Genomic DNA, 17,597 nt, shown 5'->3' with positions numbered 1-17,597 from the left:
GAAAGGAGCCATGTAAAGTTTTTATTTTTATTTTGAAAAGGGTTTTAATTACCCTGTCTAAGGGCAGATTCCCTAAAAAAGATTAGCCTTTCTCCCAGTATATAATATTGTGGGAGTCTCTCTCTCTCTCTCTCTTTCCCGTAGAAAAAAAGTGTTGGGTCCCTCTTTCCTGCAGTATGAAATGTTAGGTCTTTTTCTCCCAGTATAAAGTATTGGGTCTCTTTCTCCCAGAATAAGATGTTGGATCTCTCTCTCCCAGTATAAAGTGTTGTCTCTCTCTCCCCAATTAAGTCTCGTGTCCTCTCTTTTTCTTCCTGTATAAAGTGTTGGGTCTTTCTCTTTCCCCAAGTATAAAGTGTTGGGTCTCTCTCTCTTTCCCCTAGTTTATAATGTTGGGTTTCTCTTTTCCCTATATAAAGTGTCGGGTTTCTCTTTCCCCAGCATAGTCACCCTCGTGCATGTTCAAGCCCTAGCTGCTCAAAATCTTTTTCACTCCATCCTACCATCTCCAATTTGGTCTCCCCATTCTTCTTGTTCCCTATACCTCTGACACGTATATCCTCGGTCAACTTTTCCTCTCTTGTTCAACAAACTTGGTGACATCACACACCCCTGCCACAGACCAACTTTCACTTGGAACCATTGACTATCCCCTCTTCTACTTGCACACAAGCCTTACACCCTTGAAAAAACTCACTGCTTCCAGCAGCTTTCCTTCCACACTGTAAACATAAACAAGTTTAGACTTTTATATAACTTCAAACATTTGACATAATCGTGTATTTGTACAAGTATAATACATTTAAACATTTAGGAATGTGGCCAGTGTCCAAGAACAAGAGTGTGTTTGGTCTGGATAGATTTCTGTGGACCTTTGGCCTCCATCTCACAGTACTCATAGTCAACATAACTTTAAGAAATACTACTACTACTACTGCTTTAACAATAATGTAATAATGGTACTTTCATATTTATGAATTTGCTTTTTTTAATGTTGTAAGTAACCATCCCGTGAATTCTTTTGTACAGAATTTCATTAAATGCTTATGTTGCCCTACCTCTTTAGGAAACCGTTGATCCACAGCTTGTCTGTGTAGGTTATAGAGATCACAGATAGAACATTTCTTGAATTACACTGTACAGTATATGGTATGCTTTATTTTTGGGTATATATGTGAAGTCATGTTACATTCAAGACACCTTAAAGTTTAAGGAAATATTTAACTTCAAAAGTGATGATAGAGGTATATACAAGGCAAAATATATAGAAATATTTTTTATTGGATAACTTTTTGTAGACATTGGTGTATATGACTAGACAGAAATGAGAGACTGGATGATTTGGTTATATATTGTGTAAATGCTTGAGTGAATGTCTCACATTTTTATTGGAAGTGAGAATGATACATGCATTACTCTTAACCACACCTGTATTGGCACCTACAGCTTTGCCTGTAGAGTATGAATATACAGCAGGTACCATCCTCCTCTATGTTTACTTATATGAAACTCAAGAAACTTATTCTATGTTATTCACCCTTACAATTTGGTCAGATATCCTTGCACTTGTACTAAATAAAAAACATACAAAAGTTTAAATTGGCATCACAGTTCTGAGTGTTAAGCACCAACTAATAATTAATGCTATGATCATTTGATTTACACCACATGAATGCCTTCATTATTTCACAATAAGTATGGCCTAAGATTGAATATAGTTTTGAAAGTTTCTGATTAACTTCATTCATATAGGCAACACTATCAAAGTTTATTTGCTTAAGCCCTTGTTTCACTTGAGCACACAGGACATGGATTAAAGATGTGTTTAAGTGCAATGTGAGGCTGTTGCACTTAATTTGCCCCATATGTATATATAAGCATTTAAAGATAATACATAGATAAGTAGTAATAAATACAACCGAGTGTAAACTGATTCATGTGTAATGTAGGAGCTTGGTGAGGTCAGGAGAAAGAAACCAGAGAGGAAAATTTCAAGAGCAGTCAACTCTTTGGTAGTCTATCTGGCTCACTCCTTTATAGTAAAGCTTGACATAAGTCAAATCCTATAACTGAATTTGTATCAATCTGGGAAAACTGATGGTTTTAGCAAGTACTATTCTTGGATCAGAGTGACTTGGTTCAACATTCCTAACCTGAAGGGTAGGGAGAAAATAATTTAACCAATCTTAACACAGGTTTACATAAACAAAGCTATTGCATGTGCAAGAGTTTGACAGCCTCGAGGTATGGAGGTAGATGGCTAGAAAGGGAATCTCACATCTCAGAGACCTTCATAAAATACTTTGAGCACTTCAAAAACACACTTATTCAATAATAACATATCAAACTTATTGTTGTATTATGAGTTAGAACAACCATTTCCTTTACTGTCTATTACTGAAATTCAGTTTGATTTTATTGTACAATGAAAACAGAACTTGCATTTTATATAAGGGTATCTTGTAAGAGTTCCATCGCACAGGATGTATATTCATTTTCAAACCAGTGATATAGAGAGACTAAACATTAACAAGATCTTGAAGTAAGAGGCTATTAACTTTCATGGTAAATAAGATGGTATATCAAAATTAGTAACCTATTAAAAACCTTTCATCTGTGAAAGCTAGTTTACGGTATTCAATTTAATATTATTTATATATTTATTATACTTTGTCGCTGTCTCCCACGTTTGCGAGGTAGCGCAAGGAAACAGACGAAAGAAATGGCCCAACCCCCCCCATACACATGTATATACATACGTCCACACACGCAAATATACATACCTACACAGCTTTCCATGGTTTACCCCAGACGCTTCACATGCCTTGATTCAATCCACTGACAGCACGTCAACCCCGGTATACCACATCGCTCCAATTCACTCTATTCCTTGCCCTCCTTTAACCTCCTGCATGTTCAGGCCCCGATCACACAAAATCTTTTTCACTCCATCTTTCCACCTCCAATTTGGTCTCCCTCTTCTCCTCGTTCCCTCCACCTCCGACACATATGTCCTCTTGGTCAATCTTTCCTCACTCATTCTCTCCATGTGCCCAAACCACTTCAAAACACCCTCTTCTGCTCTCTCAACCACGCTCTTTTTATTTCCACACATCTCTCTTACCCTTACGTTACTCACTCGATCAAACCACCTCACACCACACATTGTCCTCAAACATCTCATTTCCAGCACATCCATCCTCCTGTGCACAACTCTATCTATAGCCCACGCCTCGCAACCATACAACATTGTTGGAACCACTATTCCTTCAAACATACCCATTTTTGCTTTCCGAGATAATGTTCTCGACTTCCACACATTCTTCAAGGCCCCCAGAATTTTTAAGTGAATTAAAAATTTTATTTGGGTAACATTTTTAATTTCTCGGATAAAATTATGGTTAAGACAGCTTGTTTCCTGTAATGGGAAATCTGAATAAGGATTAAGCACTCATACAGCTACACCTATATTGATTTATAAACTTATTTTTATTCTAGTTTTTGATTGTGATACTTAGCCTTCATACAGTTCAACTAATTGTAATATCCACTACATCTGATTGTGATACTTAGCCTTCATACAGTACAACTAATTGTAATATCCACTAATCTGGTTGTGATACTTAGCCTTCATACTCTATGCTTTGTTTAACACTTTTGGTAGGGCCAATGGGAGAAGTTCTTCAACTTGGGAGTACTGCCTTAATGGTCAATACTAAAGCTCATATAATTAAAAAGGTCCACATTTGTCAAAGTTTGCTCTAACTCCTTAATATGATCTATAATCCTATATGCTATATAAAACAGTCCAAGTGGTCAGCTTCATATAAAATCTATATTCATTTAACTAATAATATATGTATATATTAAAATCTCAACAACATTGTAATAACAGGAAAAGCATCACAGACTCGGAAAGACACATAAGATACATTGGAAATGGTGTTGATAAATTGCCACTATCAAGAAGTTTACTTGGTTTCAATAAACCAACTCTTACTTCTCCTCAACATTCATATGTTACAGAAGGACCACAAATAGTATGAATGATTAAGACTCATTAAACATAATGACTTCTTTCCATTTCTCCTTTGTTGTTATATATAACATTTATGAATTTTTGTATTTTGATGACTAACACAACAGAAAATCTTGTAGCATTAAATTTTGGCATGTTCATGTTGGTTTCAATGCCAACTATTATATTACACTTAACAGTCTATGCTTTTTTCCATATAAACTTGTCAGTCATATAAGCAGAGTCACACACGGAAGGATATGCACTCCAATATTAACAGAAATTTGTGACAAACCATACATAGGTTCATTATGGTGACATCAACAAACCAGTGTAGGTTTCAAATATTAGTCTTCATAATTTTGTTACTTACAAAACAAATACCTATAACAACTATCTCATTGTTACAAGAAACTTTTAAAACTCGTCGCTGTTCTGTGTGGCTGGCCAGTTTGCATTATCTGTGTTACAGTGATAATAATGAAACAAAGAAATTGACAATAATTAAGCCAGATATATAAGCATATCTTGATATATTCTGGTCAGCCTATAATTTTGTATTTAGTTCTTTGCAGGTGTTATCTTTCTATATGTGCATGAGGTTACAATGAGAGTGAAAAGTCATCTTTGGCAAGTTTGCATCATGGTCAATAGATGAAAAGGAGTATGATCTTGTCAAAGAAATTATCACTCCAATGAAATCCATCAGTTCCCTGCTACTGATTGTTGTACAGCCTTGAAGCTGCAGGAGCTTTGGAGAAGGGGTCCTGGGGTTATGTAAGTAAAAATTAAATTCCTTACTGCTGCAAGTTCAGTTTAGCCTACCTCAAAGAAAGGCCATGTACTAATAAAGAAAAATGGAGCTTTTAACATTCGAGTTACATTTACTAGATTAATCCTGCCCACTCCAAGGAATATTTTTTTATTTCAAAATACAGAAGCCTCTTTCACCATAGGTGAGTACTTTGGTTCACTGATAAATTATTTATCTACCTTGGTTGAATGGATTGCACTAGTAGAGAGGGTTTTTATACTTGCACAGACACATAAACATCCCTATCCATATCCATGAAAGCGTTGTTTAGTAGAGATAAATATGTGTACAGCAGAGCATGTGGTAATAACTATGTGGCAAGATTCTTACTATTTACCGCACCATACAAGAGTAGGGTCAGATCATTGCAACCACTGGTTTAGTTACTGATCTGCACAGCATAAGTTAGATCTGGTTCATTCTGCTTCCAGTGGGTCAGGTCAGAATGACAGCTTCTTTCATGGCTTGTATCCACCTGACAAGAATAAATAAAACCAAATGTTAATCTGATTTTGAGTGGAAATTAATGATTGATCTAACAGTAACACATGATCATTAATTGTCACTTTAAGTAAAGAAAGCTATACTTTATGTGAAAATAAAGCATTTTAGCTTAAAGGGCATACTCTTGTCTTCGTACATTCAAAAACTCATCAAGGAATCTCTTTTGACTCAATATGAAGCAGTACATCATCAAACTGTTATATATCCCTTTTTAAAATGTTGATATGGGGTACATAGTGTGTAAAATTACCCTAGCCTGATTTATGTATACAAGGTTGATTCTGGAAATTATATGTGGAACTAAACCTGTAGAGCTAATTAATTTTCTTTTTTTCTTTCACCCGAGAAGGCTCAATTGGGGCATAATTTGCCTCTGCTATGCCATTTAAAAAAATAACATTTATAAACCAATAATTTTTGGTTATTCCTATACATCAGTATACATGAAATCGAGAGACTCACAAAATCAATAGGATTGAAAACTGATTGAACAGATGAAGAGAATGGAAGTAAAAACTAAGATTTGCAACAGGCAAAGATAGAATTTAACAACTAGAAGACTAAACAAGGAATGCATAGAAGGAAATGAAAGAATCATAAAAAGGAACAGAGACTAAAAAGGAAAGGTAATAGTATATTCTATTGCAGATTATTATTATTTTTTTTTTTCTTTTTTGTCGCTGTCTCCCGTGTTTGCGAGGTAGCGCAAGGAAACAGACGAAAGAAATGGCCCAACCCACCCCCATACACATGTATATACATACACGTCCACACACGCAAATATACATACCTACACAGCTTTCCATGGTTTACCCCAGACGCTTCACATGCCCTGATTCAATCCACTGACAGCACGTCAATCCCGGTATACCACATCGTTCCAATTCACTCTATTCCTTGCCCTCCTTTCACCCTCCTGCATGTTCAGGCCCCGATCACACAAAATCTTTTTTTCGCCATCTTTCCACCTCCAATTTGGTCTCCCACTTCTCATTCCCTCCACCTCTGACACATATATCCTCTTGGTCAATCTTTCCTCGCTCATTCTCTCCATGTGCCCAAACCATTTCAAAACACCCTCTTCTGCTCTCTCAACCACGCTCTTTTTATTTCCACACATCTCTCTTACCCTTACGTTACTTACTCGATCAAACCACCTCACACCACACATTGTCCTCAAACAGATTATTAATATAATAATAAGCATCAGTGTTGTATGTATAGAGATGATTTTAATTATTAGTTACTCTGTCTCTTGACCTTGCTGCCACAACAGGGCTAATGATATGGATCCTCTATATACATAGTAATAGCAAAAAAAAAAATTAAATGGCTTTCATGCACTCTCAATACTTTATTACTTGTAGGTTCACAAGCACTCCTTACCACCCAAACATCTCATAAAAGTTTTATAAGCATCTTTAGAATAACAGCCTGCCACAAGAATCAACCTCAATTTGACTGTTAGATCTCAATTATCATCTAGAAAAAGATTGTATCACTTACTTCTCAGCAAGATGTGGAGAGTCCGCATGGAAGACAAAAGGCTCCTGGTTGGGATGGGTCAGCTGGAAGGCCAAACAAACATCCACACCATCAGCCAGCTCTCGAACCTTAAGGTACAAACATCCACTGTCAGCCACCTTTGTAATTTTAAGGTACAAACATTTGCACCATCAGCCACCTCTTAAATCTTAAGGTACAAACATGCACTCTGTCAGCCACATCTTGAACCTTAAGGTTAAAACATCCACACCATCTACCACCTCAAACCTTAAGGAACAAACATGCACTCTGTTTGCCATGTCTTGAACATTAAGGTTCAAACATCCACACCATTAGCCACCTCTCAAACCTTGAGGAACAAACATGCACTCTGTCAGCCACCACTCTAACTCTAAGGCACAAACAACCTCACTATTAGCCATCTCTCTAACCTTAGGGTACAAACGTCCACTCTCTCAGCCACCTCTCAAACCTTAAGGTTCAAACATCTACACCATCCGCCACCTTTTGAACCTTAAGGAACAAACATGCACTCTGTCAGCCATCTCTCTAACCCTAAGGCACAAAAAAAACTTCACCATTAGTCTGCTCTCGAACCTTAAGGTGCAAACATCCACACCATAAGCCACCTATCTAACCTCTAGGTACAAAAATCCACACCATCAGCCACCTCTCAAATCTTAAGATACTGATGGTAAATCACTTCAAATAAAAAATAGCACAACATAAAGGAATTACATGTAGGCAGTAGTAGAGTTGTTATGCACAGCTTGAGAATATTGAATATCTAGAAAATTTCATACTGAAAAGTAAATGTCATTTTTCACATATACTGCATTGTATACAGACAGAAATTCAACACAGTAATCCATAATCCTCGGTACTAAACAATGATTGGATTTTTTACCTTATGGATTTTAGAAATATATGAGCTAGATTCTCCGTAACCTGAAGAAAGTGTTTTGTCTTTCTGATAGTGGTTTATATTTATATGTGATACCTACAGATATAAATTATATAAAACATTTTATAAACATTCATTGGACTTATTTACTGGACACTCAAACTCCAAATTGGCATTAATCCTGAATTTGTTGGGCTGTATTCTATGGGATGAGAGTTCAGGGATACTTTCTTTATAATTAATAATAGTAACAGACTACCTCTAGTCTTTATTCTTTACAGCTTTAGGCTTAATGGAGGATTACTAATACTTCATACCTCCTGCATGGTCTGGACGTGATAGCCAAGTACTGGAAGACTCTGTAGGGCACATACATCCTGTGGTGCTCGGTATTCATACAACACTCTGTCTTTAAGAACAAACCATCCTTTACGCCATGACCTCCTTACTAACATCCGGAGATAACCACACATCTGGGATGAAGTGTCACTTGCACACACCTAAAATATGTTATAAAAGGATTAGTGAAACCTTAATCAATGAGTGTGCAAATCATTCACGATAGATATGTGGCAACGAAAATGCTGATTCTCAATGAAAGCTAAGAAGGTATAAAGCAACTAAAGGAAATACCCAAGATGGGTAACTCCTCAAACGAGAAAGACCATGTAGAATGAAGTTAACAGATGAGTCAATACTGATGTTCAGGTTGGAGGAGGAACATTTGAACAGTGGAAACTGGAGCTAAGAAATGGAAGCATGTTAAAAAGCTAACTGAATGTATTGGACTTGTTCAATGCAAGTATAAAAGCAAAATAAGAAAATTAAAAGATACAGGCAAGACAACCTTTTATATCAAACGTTCCCATTTCAGGAACATGCAATTAAAATGCAGTAACGCGTGATCTTTAATTTGTATATGAATGTACAAAGTACACATCTTACCTAATATTTAAATGACCACAAACAATGTTTTCTTTCTTGTATTTAGGCTCAAGAGGATAACCATAATTTGCATATGTATCTCAATATAACAGTATGTAGCAACTTCATATGTATTTCGATATAATGGATTGGACTCTTATCTGAACATGTTTTATGGATAATGCCAAGGTCATGAAAAAAGTAAAGAATAATGATGACTGTGTTGGTTTACATGGGAGCCTATACAAACTCCAAGACTGGTTTACTAAATGGTTGATGAAATCCAGTCTGAGTAAGTGCTATGTAACGAAGGCAGGACATGTGAAAGAAAGCCTTGATATAAACAGACTTGTACAGACTGTAATTCAAGTATACACTTTTGTGCCCCTTGTCTTTAAATACAGGCACTATACATGTATTCTGCCAGTAACCCAGGCACCTCATCTTGAGCTATACATACACAGAAAAGTCTGATTAAACTCAACAACAATCCTACCCATTTCTTATGGAAAACTTTCAATGTCTCCCCTTTTTCATTTAACCATTTGTCATGACCCTTACTTCATGTACCATCTGTGCCATCCTCTCACCTAATTACTCATTCAATTTTTCACCTCTTCTTTGTCAGTTACTACTTCCCCAACTGTTCATTTGCGAATACTTTCTAGTAAGATATAACAAGTAAGTTAAACCATGCAATTTCATATAAGAAAATAATCATTAGTAAATGAGCAGATAAATATGGACAGTTACATTAATTCAGTGATAAGTAATAATCTTTAGTGGTATCCATACCTGATATATATGTTTTGTCAATATCTTCATGAGAATATGTTTTTCTGGTTCAAATAAGTAAGTTCTACTAACCTCCATAAGCCTCTCTGGCGCTCTTTTCCTGGTGCGATATCTGTTGCTGTCCCGGATTCCTTTTTTGAACTGAGCCTTGAGGCTAGGCACTCTTCTCATTCTTGAACCTTGTTGGTCCTCTTGAATTACAGATCCTTCATATCTATTTTCAAAGTCTTTCTGGAGAATTTCAAAACAGTTATCACAGACTCGTGCTACTTGATTCTTTTTATATTGTAAAGGTGCACGGTTGGCAGAACAGTGGTCACAAACAACCTGTAAAAATTTTTAAGTATGTAGAAAAGTAATCCTACTGCACAATATATAGACTGAGCTATCAGTATGTCATCTATGAATAAGCAGGGTGTACGGTACCTTGCCACAAGCACGACAGTGATGTCTGCGGAAGGTTAGGGTGAACTCTGCTGTGCACTGCTGGCACATAGTTACTCTGTAGTCAGGGATCCACACTGGAGCCTGCAATATGACAAATAACATTACTATAAAACAAATGAATGTACTGTAAAACTCATTTTTGCTAATGATAAGGCATAAAAAGTAACTTGCATGAAGAGGATAAAAGCTTAAACAATATTTTTAAATGGAAGAATGAAGGAAAACATACTGAACACCACATCAAACAAATATTTACATAATGAAAAGTTAAAATATTGTAGTGGTCTTGTTATTGCTGTTTACCTTGAATGACTATGAACCTAACCTGTTTGCCAAGTGTGGATGTAGATGGTTGCTGGTAGATAGGCATCTTAGCTTGAAGAAAGGTTGACCTGCGTGAAGCATTGTCTTCTATTGCTTCACGAAGTGCCTTTATCCATGCATCTCGCTCCTCCGCTGTGCTGCATATAAACAGCCTTTAGTAAGCTAAAACGTTTAAGAGAGTTACACTGGAAAAAAGTATGTGTATTTTAAATGAATAGGTATGGAATTTTTTTTTTTTTTTTTTTTGCTTTGTCACTGTCTCCTGCGTTTGCGAGGTAGCGCAAGGAAACAGACAAAAGAAATGGCCCAACCCACCCCCATACACATGTATATACATACGTCCACACACGCAAATATACATACCTACACAGCTTTCCATGGTTTACCCCAGACGCTTCACATGCCTTGATTCAATCCACTGACAGCACGTCAACCCCGGTATACCACATCGCTCCAATTCACTCTATTCCTTGCCCTCCTTTCACCCTCCTGCATGTTCAGGCCCCGATCACACAAAATCTTTTTCACTCCAAATTGGAGGTGGAAAGATGAAGTGAAAAAGATGGAATTCATACTTTTATGAATACAGGACTGAATCTGTGTGATGCATGAGAGATGTGAGCCTTCCTGGTACCCCTGAGGTGAACAAGTCTGGTACAGCTAATGGTCCACTAAGTATGAACATTTACAATGATTAAAAGTTTTTTGTGGTGCTATTTTTTTTATCTTTTTTCTTTACATGCTTTTGTTTGAATACGTTCGCTCTTTAACCCTCAAATGTTTCCAAGGAAATATTTATTCAAGTTGAGTGATGCCTCTAGGTGGATATTTACACATCAAGTTTCTGCCTCAATTCCAAGGCCATGGACTGAATCTGGATGGTGGCTGAGGTGGTGGTGTATGATAGTCTCTCCCTAGTCAGTCATCCTTCAATCATGCTAATGAGAGCACTTTTTTTGAGTTTTCTAGGATGGAGACAGCAGCTTTCTTAGCTAGATTCATAGTACCAGGCAGCAGATGATCCTGATTCATTTGATGATGTTGATCTGTCTGGATTGTGTGAAGAATGACTTTTATGGACATGACTCTTCCAGCAATGAAAGTTGACCAAGATGAGGCAGGAGAAGGTTTTTCTAGCAAAAGTGGTGGCAGTCTTGGAACAGTCTATAAGTTGGACCACTTTCAACTCAACTCTTATCAAGTAAGGATGTGGAGCTAGTACCACCCAAGATGTGAAAGCAATACTCCATACAAAAATCGCATTAAACGTAAAAAGAAAAGGACCTGCAACTTAGCCCCTTATAATTTTCTGAGCTAAGTTAGACTGTGTTGGTTCAAGTCAAATTAGGTGTGGTTTGTGTAAGACCCCCCGCCCTCCAACACACACACAACTAACCTAATAGGTATGTTTGAAGGAACAGTAGTTCCAACAATGTTATATGGTTGTGAGACATGGGCTGTAGATAGGGTTGTATGGAGGAGGGTGGATGTGTTGGAAATGAAATGTTTGAGTACAATGTGTGGTGTGAGGTGGTTTGACTAAGTAATGAAGGGGTGAGAGAGATGTGTGGTAATAAAAAGAGTGTGGGTGAGAGAGCAAAAGAGGGTGTGTTGAAATGGTTTGGACATAAGGAGAGAATGAGTGAAGAAAGATTGACAAAGAGGATATATGTGTCAGAGGTGGAGGGAACAAGAAGTGGGAGACCAAACTGGAGGTGGAAGGACAGATTATGAGCGATTGGGGCCTGAACATACAGGAGAGTGAGAGGCATGCAAGGAATAGAATGAACTGGAATGATGTGGTATACCAGGGTCGAGGTGCTGTCAACGGACAACCAAGGCAAGTAAAATGTCTGGGGTAAACCATGGAAAGTTGGGGTAAACCATGGAAAGTTCTGTGGGGCCTGGATGTGGATAGGGAGCTGTGTTTTCGGTGTATTACACATGAAAGCTAGAGACTTGAGTGTGAACGAATATGGCCTTATATTTTTGTTGTCTGTTTTCATGGTGCTACTTCCCCAATTGTTCCAGTTTACTCTATTCCTTATTTTTAACTTGGACTATCATGTTCATTTTCCATATTTATACTTTCTTGTGAGTGGTTCCTAAGGCAACCTTCCTTTTCACACATGAAGAATAACAAAATGGCAACTGCAGTTGTAAACATGAAAACCAAACAATCATGAATTCTTCAGCAAATGTTTTGATACTCTTGGTTCTCATTACCTGAAGTGTTGAGATGACTGGATCTCATTACCTGGAAGTGTTGAGACTGAAATGTGTGGAAAAGAATCTACATACAAGAAAATGCAAAGCATAAGAAGAGGGAAAAGAGAATTAATGGTTCTTCTTTCAAAAAAAATTTGCAATCACCTTTTTCTCTTCAAAGCACAAAAATAAGGCATACTGTAGTAATGCACATTAAGTATTCAATTTCAAGCAGTTATTCACATTAAAACTTCAATTATATACATAGAGAGTTTACTTTGGCAAAAGTAAAATAAACACACAGTACCACAGATTGTTTCTGGTGCAAGCATCATCAAACACAACTGGCATCTCACACATTCACCATGAGAAAGACAGGATCACTGGTACATGTACACTTACCTTGCTTGCAAGGTGAAGGAACGTGAGGTAGATATTACACTGAACTCATTTTTGAAATCTTCTGCTTTTGGTGTCTCAACTTTCATTCCTTCTAATGTAAGTTCACAGTTCAATCTGAGTGCTCCACCTGGGCCACTGGTAACAAAGCTCGTGTACAGAAGCACATCTGATAACTAAAATACACAATGTTACTTTTATCAGAAACAGTAATTCTCCACTATCAAAATAAATCTTACTACAGCCCTTATAAAATTAGCCATGGTTTAAAAATAACTATGATTGAAAACATAAATGCATCCTATAACAATCAAGTTCTTAGAAATACTACTTATCTCTCCCTTCTCATCCTGGTTATACCCATAAGCATTCAGACACCCCACACATACACAAACCACAGGAAAGCAGATTGCCCAGCATTCCCACAATGCATAGAAACAAAGCTCCAAAACTTCAATATAGATGGTATCTCTTCCCTAGATTATGCAATCATACACTTCATCAGCATCTTGAACCAAGGCAGCAGAATGCTCATACCACTCAGACACATAAAGAAATATAACCCAATTGCTCCCTACAAGTTACACACCTAATAAAGCAAAGAAATCAGCTCAGACGCAACCACTCACTATCAACAGAAGTCAGAGAATAAACTCAAACCTTAGATAACACTATCACTAACCTAATCACTGAAATAAATATAAATATACAGGAAACAGCATCGCAACCCTCTGCTTCAGCAAGGTAGCGCCAGGAAAACAAACAAAAAAGGCCACTCGTTCACAATCAGTCTCTAGTCATTTCCTGCAGTAGTGTGGTAGGTAATATTAAGAACAGAGGACTGAGCCTTAGAGGATACTTGGCCTTCTTCTGTTTCTTCTTTTGAAAAAATTAAAATGGGAGGGGGGATTTCCAGCCCCCTACTCCTTCCCCTTTTAAGTGCCTTCTACGAGATGTAGGGAATACATGTGTAGTATTCTTTCTCCCCTATCCCCAGGGATATATATATATATATATATGTGAAGATAAAAACAAAGGAAAAAATCAAAATGTAGTTGCAAGATCTTTCATTTATCACATCTTCATGCAAACTGATATCAAGGTAAGGTATAAACTAATTTATACAGGAAAAACTCAGATCTATGTGGGGCTAATTAAGCAGGACATGTTCTCCACATGGGAACTAGATACCCATTTATCATCCAGCTCCATGGTTAGGACAAACAACTGGGTTGGCTGAGGGTTGAATGCTAAGTTCAGGATTTGTATTAGAGTGAGTCTCTAAGTGAATTCATAGTCAGCAGTATCAACCACTATAATACAGTCACACACTCATAATATAGTACTCACCAGGATGAAGTACCTGGGCTGCATCTCCCGCCGGCAAAGTTTGAGGAGCTCTCCCTCCTTAAGTAAATATCTACCGGGACGTACTAACTCATAGCGTGGCCTTCTGCTATTGCTGTTGCCATGATCACCAGTGCTGGTGCTATGACTGCTGTTGAGACGATCATGTAATGCCAACAGTTTCATGAAGTTGTTCTGAAAGATTAAAAACTTTATACATTTCTAACCCTAATTTTAGGCGTTTTGTTCTAGTTGAACAGCTAAAACTACAATTTCTGGGATCTTGAGAAGAAAACAAGCAGGTAAAATTTAAAAATTTGATGCATGTTGGAGACCAGTGTACTCAGTCCTGTCCTGTTATTGCCCTACAAGAGATAAAGTAGATCCTGGACAAATGGCAACTCTAAGTTCTGGCTAACCTTGGAAACCAACTGCAATTTACAATGACACATTCACAAAAGTTACATATTTCTTCAATGAGTTGTAACTATAGTCTACAAAAATTTCTCCAGAAATCATTAAAATATTTCACAGGTTCACCAATCATGCAATGTTGTCTACCATCTATCCATATATCGATAAATACAATACGAGGAATGATAAGGGCTTGGAATATTTCAGATGAGGATGCCAAAGGAATGATCTGAAATCAGATGCCACAAAAGCTTTTTGAAAGCAGAAGTGGTGCGAGTGGAAAACTGGTTTAGCATCATCTGCAGACTCATTCAAGTATGAATCCAAGCCTTGTGAAAAGTCATTAACACCTACCAAATATAGAAATGGGCTTGAGACTTAACTATGGTATGCCACTGGTTACTCTCAGCCCTCTTACAAAATGCTCCTCTGATGTGCTTGTGTTCCCTTCCACTACAATTATTCTTCAGGTTACTGAAGAAGTCTTCTCCCTTATGCTTGCCAGATAATCATATCTTTTTCCAGTCTATAATATGTGACTGTCAAATGTCTTCTGTCAGTCCAAGAACAAAATTCACTCATCAATCTCTCTCCTCATAGTGATTTTACTTTAACAGTCTGAATGATTTGTTATCCATAACCTCTTTTCTCAGAACTCGGATTGCTTGACACTTAAGTAGTCTCCCTTGCAAGTACTTTATCTACACTGCTTTCTGATTATATCTCCTAGCATTTTATAAACTATCTTTTTTTTCAGAGATATTGGTCTGTGATCAAGTGCAATTTTCTGAATTCTTTATGTCCATAAAAAAGTCATGACATTTGCTATCCTCCACTCCCTTGGTACCAATACCTCTTCTAATGATTTTTTAAGCAACATTTTGAATGGCCTCTCAAGTGTTTCTGAATGCCAGGTGCATACAGGGTGACTTCAAATTATGAAACTTTTATGGATCAAGATCTCTTCCCTTATCATTAGTGTAGGGTTATGATGTATTCCAATATAAGCACACTCTGTAATCAATTATTCAATTCCTCATTATTTTCTCAAGTTCAGTAACCCTTCCCTCCAAATTTCTCAGCCTCGTTAGCTCCTCTTTATCTGACACTTTTCCCTCTAATAAATCTAAGATGTGTTTACTGACATGTTCATGGGGTGGATGGTGTTGAATGGTCAGCTGTTAGTGAAGTGTTGGTGAGGTTGGGGGTGACAACTGGTAGGTTGCTGAGGTGAGTGGTGGCGAATGGTGAGATGCCAGTGTAGTGTTGTTGGTGTGGTGTTGGTGGGGTGGGTGATGGGTTGTTAGTGTAGTGTTGGTGGGGTGGGTGATGGGTTGTTAGTGTAGTGTTGGTGGGGTGGGTGATGGGTTGTTAGTGTAGTGTTGGTGGGGTGAATGGTGGGTTGTTAGTGTAGTGTTGGTGGGGTGGGTGGTGGGTTGTTAGTGTAGTGTTGGTGGGGTGGTTGGCAGTTATTAGTGTAGTGTTGCTAGGGTGAATGGTGGGTTGTTAGTGTAGTGGGAACAATACCATTACGGTGGCGGGAACACTGACATTATGGTGATGGGAATACTACCATTATGGTGATGGGGACATTACCATTATGGTGATGAGAACATTATGATGGGAACATCAATACCATGGAGATGGGAACATTAACATTATGGTAATGGGGAATACTACCATTATGGTGATGGGAACACTACCATTATGGTGATGGGAATATTAACATTATGGTGATGGGAACATTAACATTATGGTGATGGAAACATTAACATTACTCACCCCTTGGTTCATGGTGTTGTTGGCATGGGTTGCCACATTAGCTACAACACGTAGCGCCATCTGTGTATCCATGTAGTCTGGGTGGGTGTGTGGCAGGCACTTGAGGTATTGCTCCAGCAGCAGACGGTACTGTGGTATTCTCTGGATGGGTTTCAGCATATAATGTTTCACCTTGAGTTTGTTGCACTCGTCTAACGCCTCAAACTGCTTCAGGACTCGTGAGAAGTTGGGATAGGTATTGCAACACAGGTCAATATGGTCACACTGTGTCGGGTAGTCCTGGATGTAAGAGGAGTACAGCTTCAGGAATGGTCCCTTCCTGACGATCACGTCTGATATCTTCCTATATCTCTCCCAGTCTGTGATGCGCTCCTCCAGATCCTTCAGGATCTCCTCATTCAGATTCTGTAATTGTGGCAGATACTTGAGTATCTTGTTGAGGTGTTCCTCAGGCAGAGCTGGCTCCTCACTCCACTCTAAAATAAATCTACGAAAATCAACATTCAAGAGTTTGAGGACATTTACGAAAACTCTCTCTGACGTCATCACTTCACGAGCAATTAAGAAAATCTTTCTGTCACGTTTATCATGCGTGGTTAGGTCTGGAGTGGTGGCTGGAGTCAGGTCTGGACTCATGTTAGTGTTACACAACACATCTGACATGCTACCATGTGCATCACAACACTCCACTACACATGAGCCTTCACTCTGCCCTACCACGATAGTGTTCCTGGCCTCTAAGCCCAACACTGACGCATCACATGGTTCGGTTGAAGGTAAAGTCTGGTGTTGGTCAAGCACATTACCTTCAGTAAGGGGTAAGGAGCCAGTACCATGCCACTCTTGTCTCTCACTACCACTGTAGTGCACCACTGTGTTCTGAACACCTCCAACAGTGCCCACACTACCATAACGCGACTCATCTGCAACAGAGCCCCCATTACCAGGACGCGGCTCACCAACAGTGCTCCCATTAACAGAATGCGACTCACCTCCAACAGTGCCCCCACTACCAGGACGCGACTCACCTCCAACAGTGTCCCCACTACCAGGGCACGACTCACCTCCAACAGTGCCCCCACTACCCAGACGCGACTCACCTCCGACAGTGCCCCCACTACCAGGACACGACTCACCTCCAACAGTGCCCCCACTACCAGGATGCGACTCATCTCCAACAGTGCCCCCAATACCAGGATGTGACTCATTTC

At 38.4% G+C, this 17,597-nt stretch overlaps 2 protein-coding genes across 5 annotated transcripts in view; both read right to left on the bottom strand.

Annotated features, from left to right (window-relative positions):
- Positions 1–1,263: 1,263 nt before the first annotated feature.
- Positions 1,264–17,597, bottom strand: part of LOC139758719 (uncharacterized) — a 31,001-nt gene continuing 14,667 nt past the window's right edge. For 2 of the 4 annotated variants that reach the window (XM_071680406.1, XM_071680407.1), the window contains exons 4-12: positions 16,387–16,791; positions 14,194–14,385; positions 12,847–13,019; positions 10,238–10,373; positions 9,892–9,993; positions 9,538–9,792; positions 8,064–8,246; positions 6,843–6,949; positions 1,264–5,307 (exon numbers count right to left, since the gene is read on the bottom strand). In XM_071680406.1, the coding sequence (XP_071536507.1) occupies positions 16,781–16,791 (11 nt within the window). In that variant the 3' untranslated portion in view covers positions 1,264–5,307; positions 6,843–6,949; positions 8,064–8,246; ... (4 more) ...; positions 14,194–14,385; positions 16,387–16,780. Of the gene's footprint in view, positions 5,308–6,842; positions 6,950–8,063; positions 8,247–9,537; positions 9,793–9,891; positions 9,994–10,237; positions 10,374–12,846; positions 13,020–14,193; positions 14,386–16,386; positions 16,792–17,597 lie in introns of those variants that run through there. The other 2 variants (XM_071680408.1, XM_071680409.1) reach the window with 2 other exon arrangements.
- LOC139758623 (FYVE, RhoGEF and PH domain-containing protein 6-like) lies at positions 5,268–16,545 on the bottom strand. The gene is made up of 11 exons (XM_071680132.1): positions 16,387–16,545; positions 14,610–14,621; positions 14,194–14,385; positions 12,847–13,019; positions 10,238–10,373; positions 9,892–9,993; positions 9,538–9,792; positions 8,380–8,490; positions 8,064–8,246; positions 6,843–6,949; positions 5,268–5,307 (listed from the first exon to the last, which is right to left on the bottom strand). The coding sequence occupies exons 1-11, from the start codon at positions 16,543–16,545 to the stop codon at positions 5,268–5,270; spliced, it is 1,470 nt and encodes a 489-aa protein (XP_071536233.1).

Source organism: Panulirus ornatus, chromosome 31, assembly GCF_036320965.1.
Source record: "Panulirus ornatus isolate Po-2019 chromosome 31, ASM3632096v1, whole genome shotgun sequence".
In the NCBI taxonomy this organism is placed as follows: domain Eukaryota; kingdom Metazoa; phylum Arthropoda; class Malacostraca; order Decapoda; family Palinuridae; genus Panulirus; species Panulirus ornatus.
The sequence above is the reverse complement of the archived record's forward strand: the minus strand, read 5'-3'. Positions and strand labels throughout refer to the sequence as shown.

What these genes read in the sequence shown, in the direction of transcription:
- LOC139758623 (XM_071680132.1), bottom strand. Translation starts at nt 16,545, where the DNA reads ATGCTGAAACCCATCCAGAGAATACCACAGTACCGTCTGCTGCTGGAG. An exon ending in CATCCACACTTGGCAAACAG is followed by an intron (nt 9,994 to 10,237) that starts GTTAGGTTCATA and finishes GTCATATTGCAG; the next exon opens with GCTCCAGTGTGGATCCCTGA. An exon ending in ACTGTCGTGCTTGTGGCAAG is followed by an intron (nt 9,793 to 9,891) that starts GTACCGTACACC and finishes AAATTTTTACAG; the next exon opens with GTTGTTTGTGACCACTGTTC.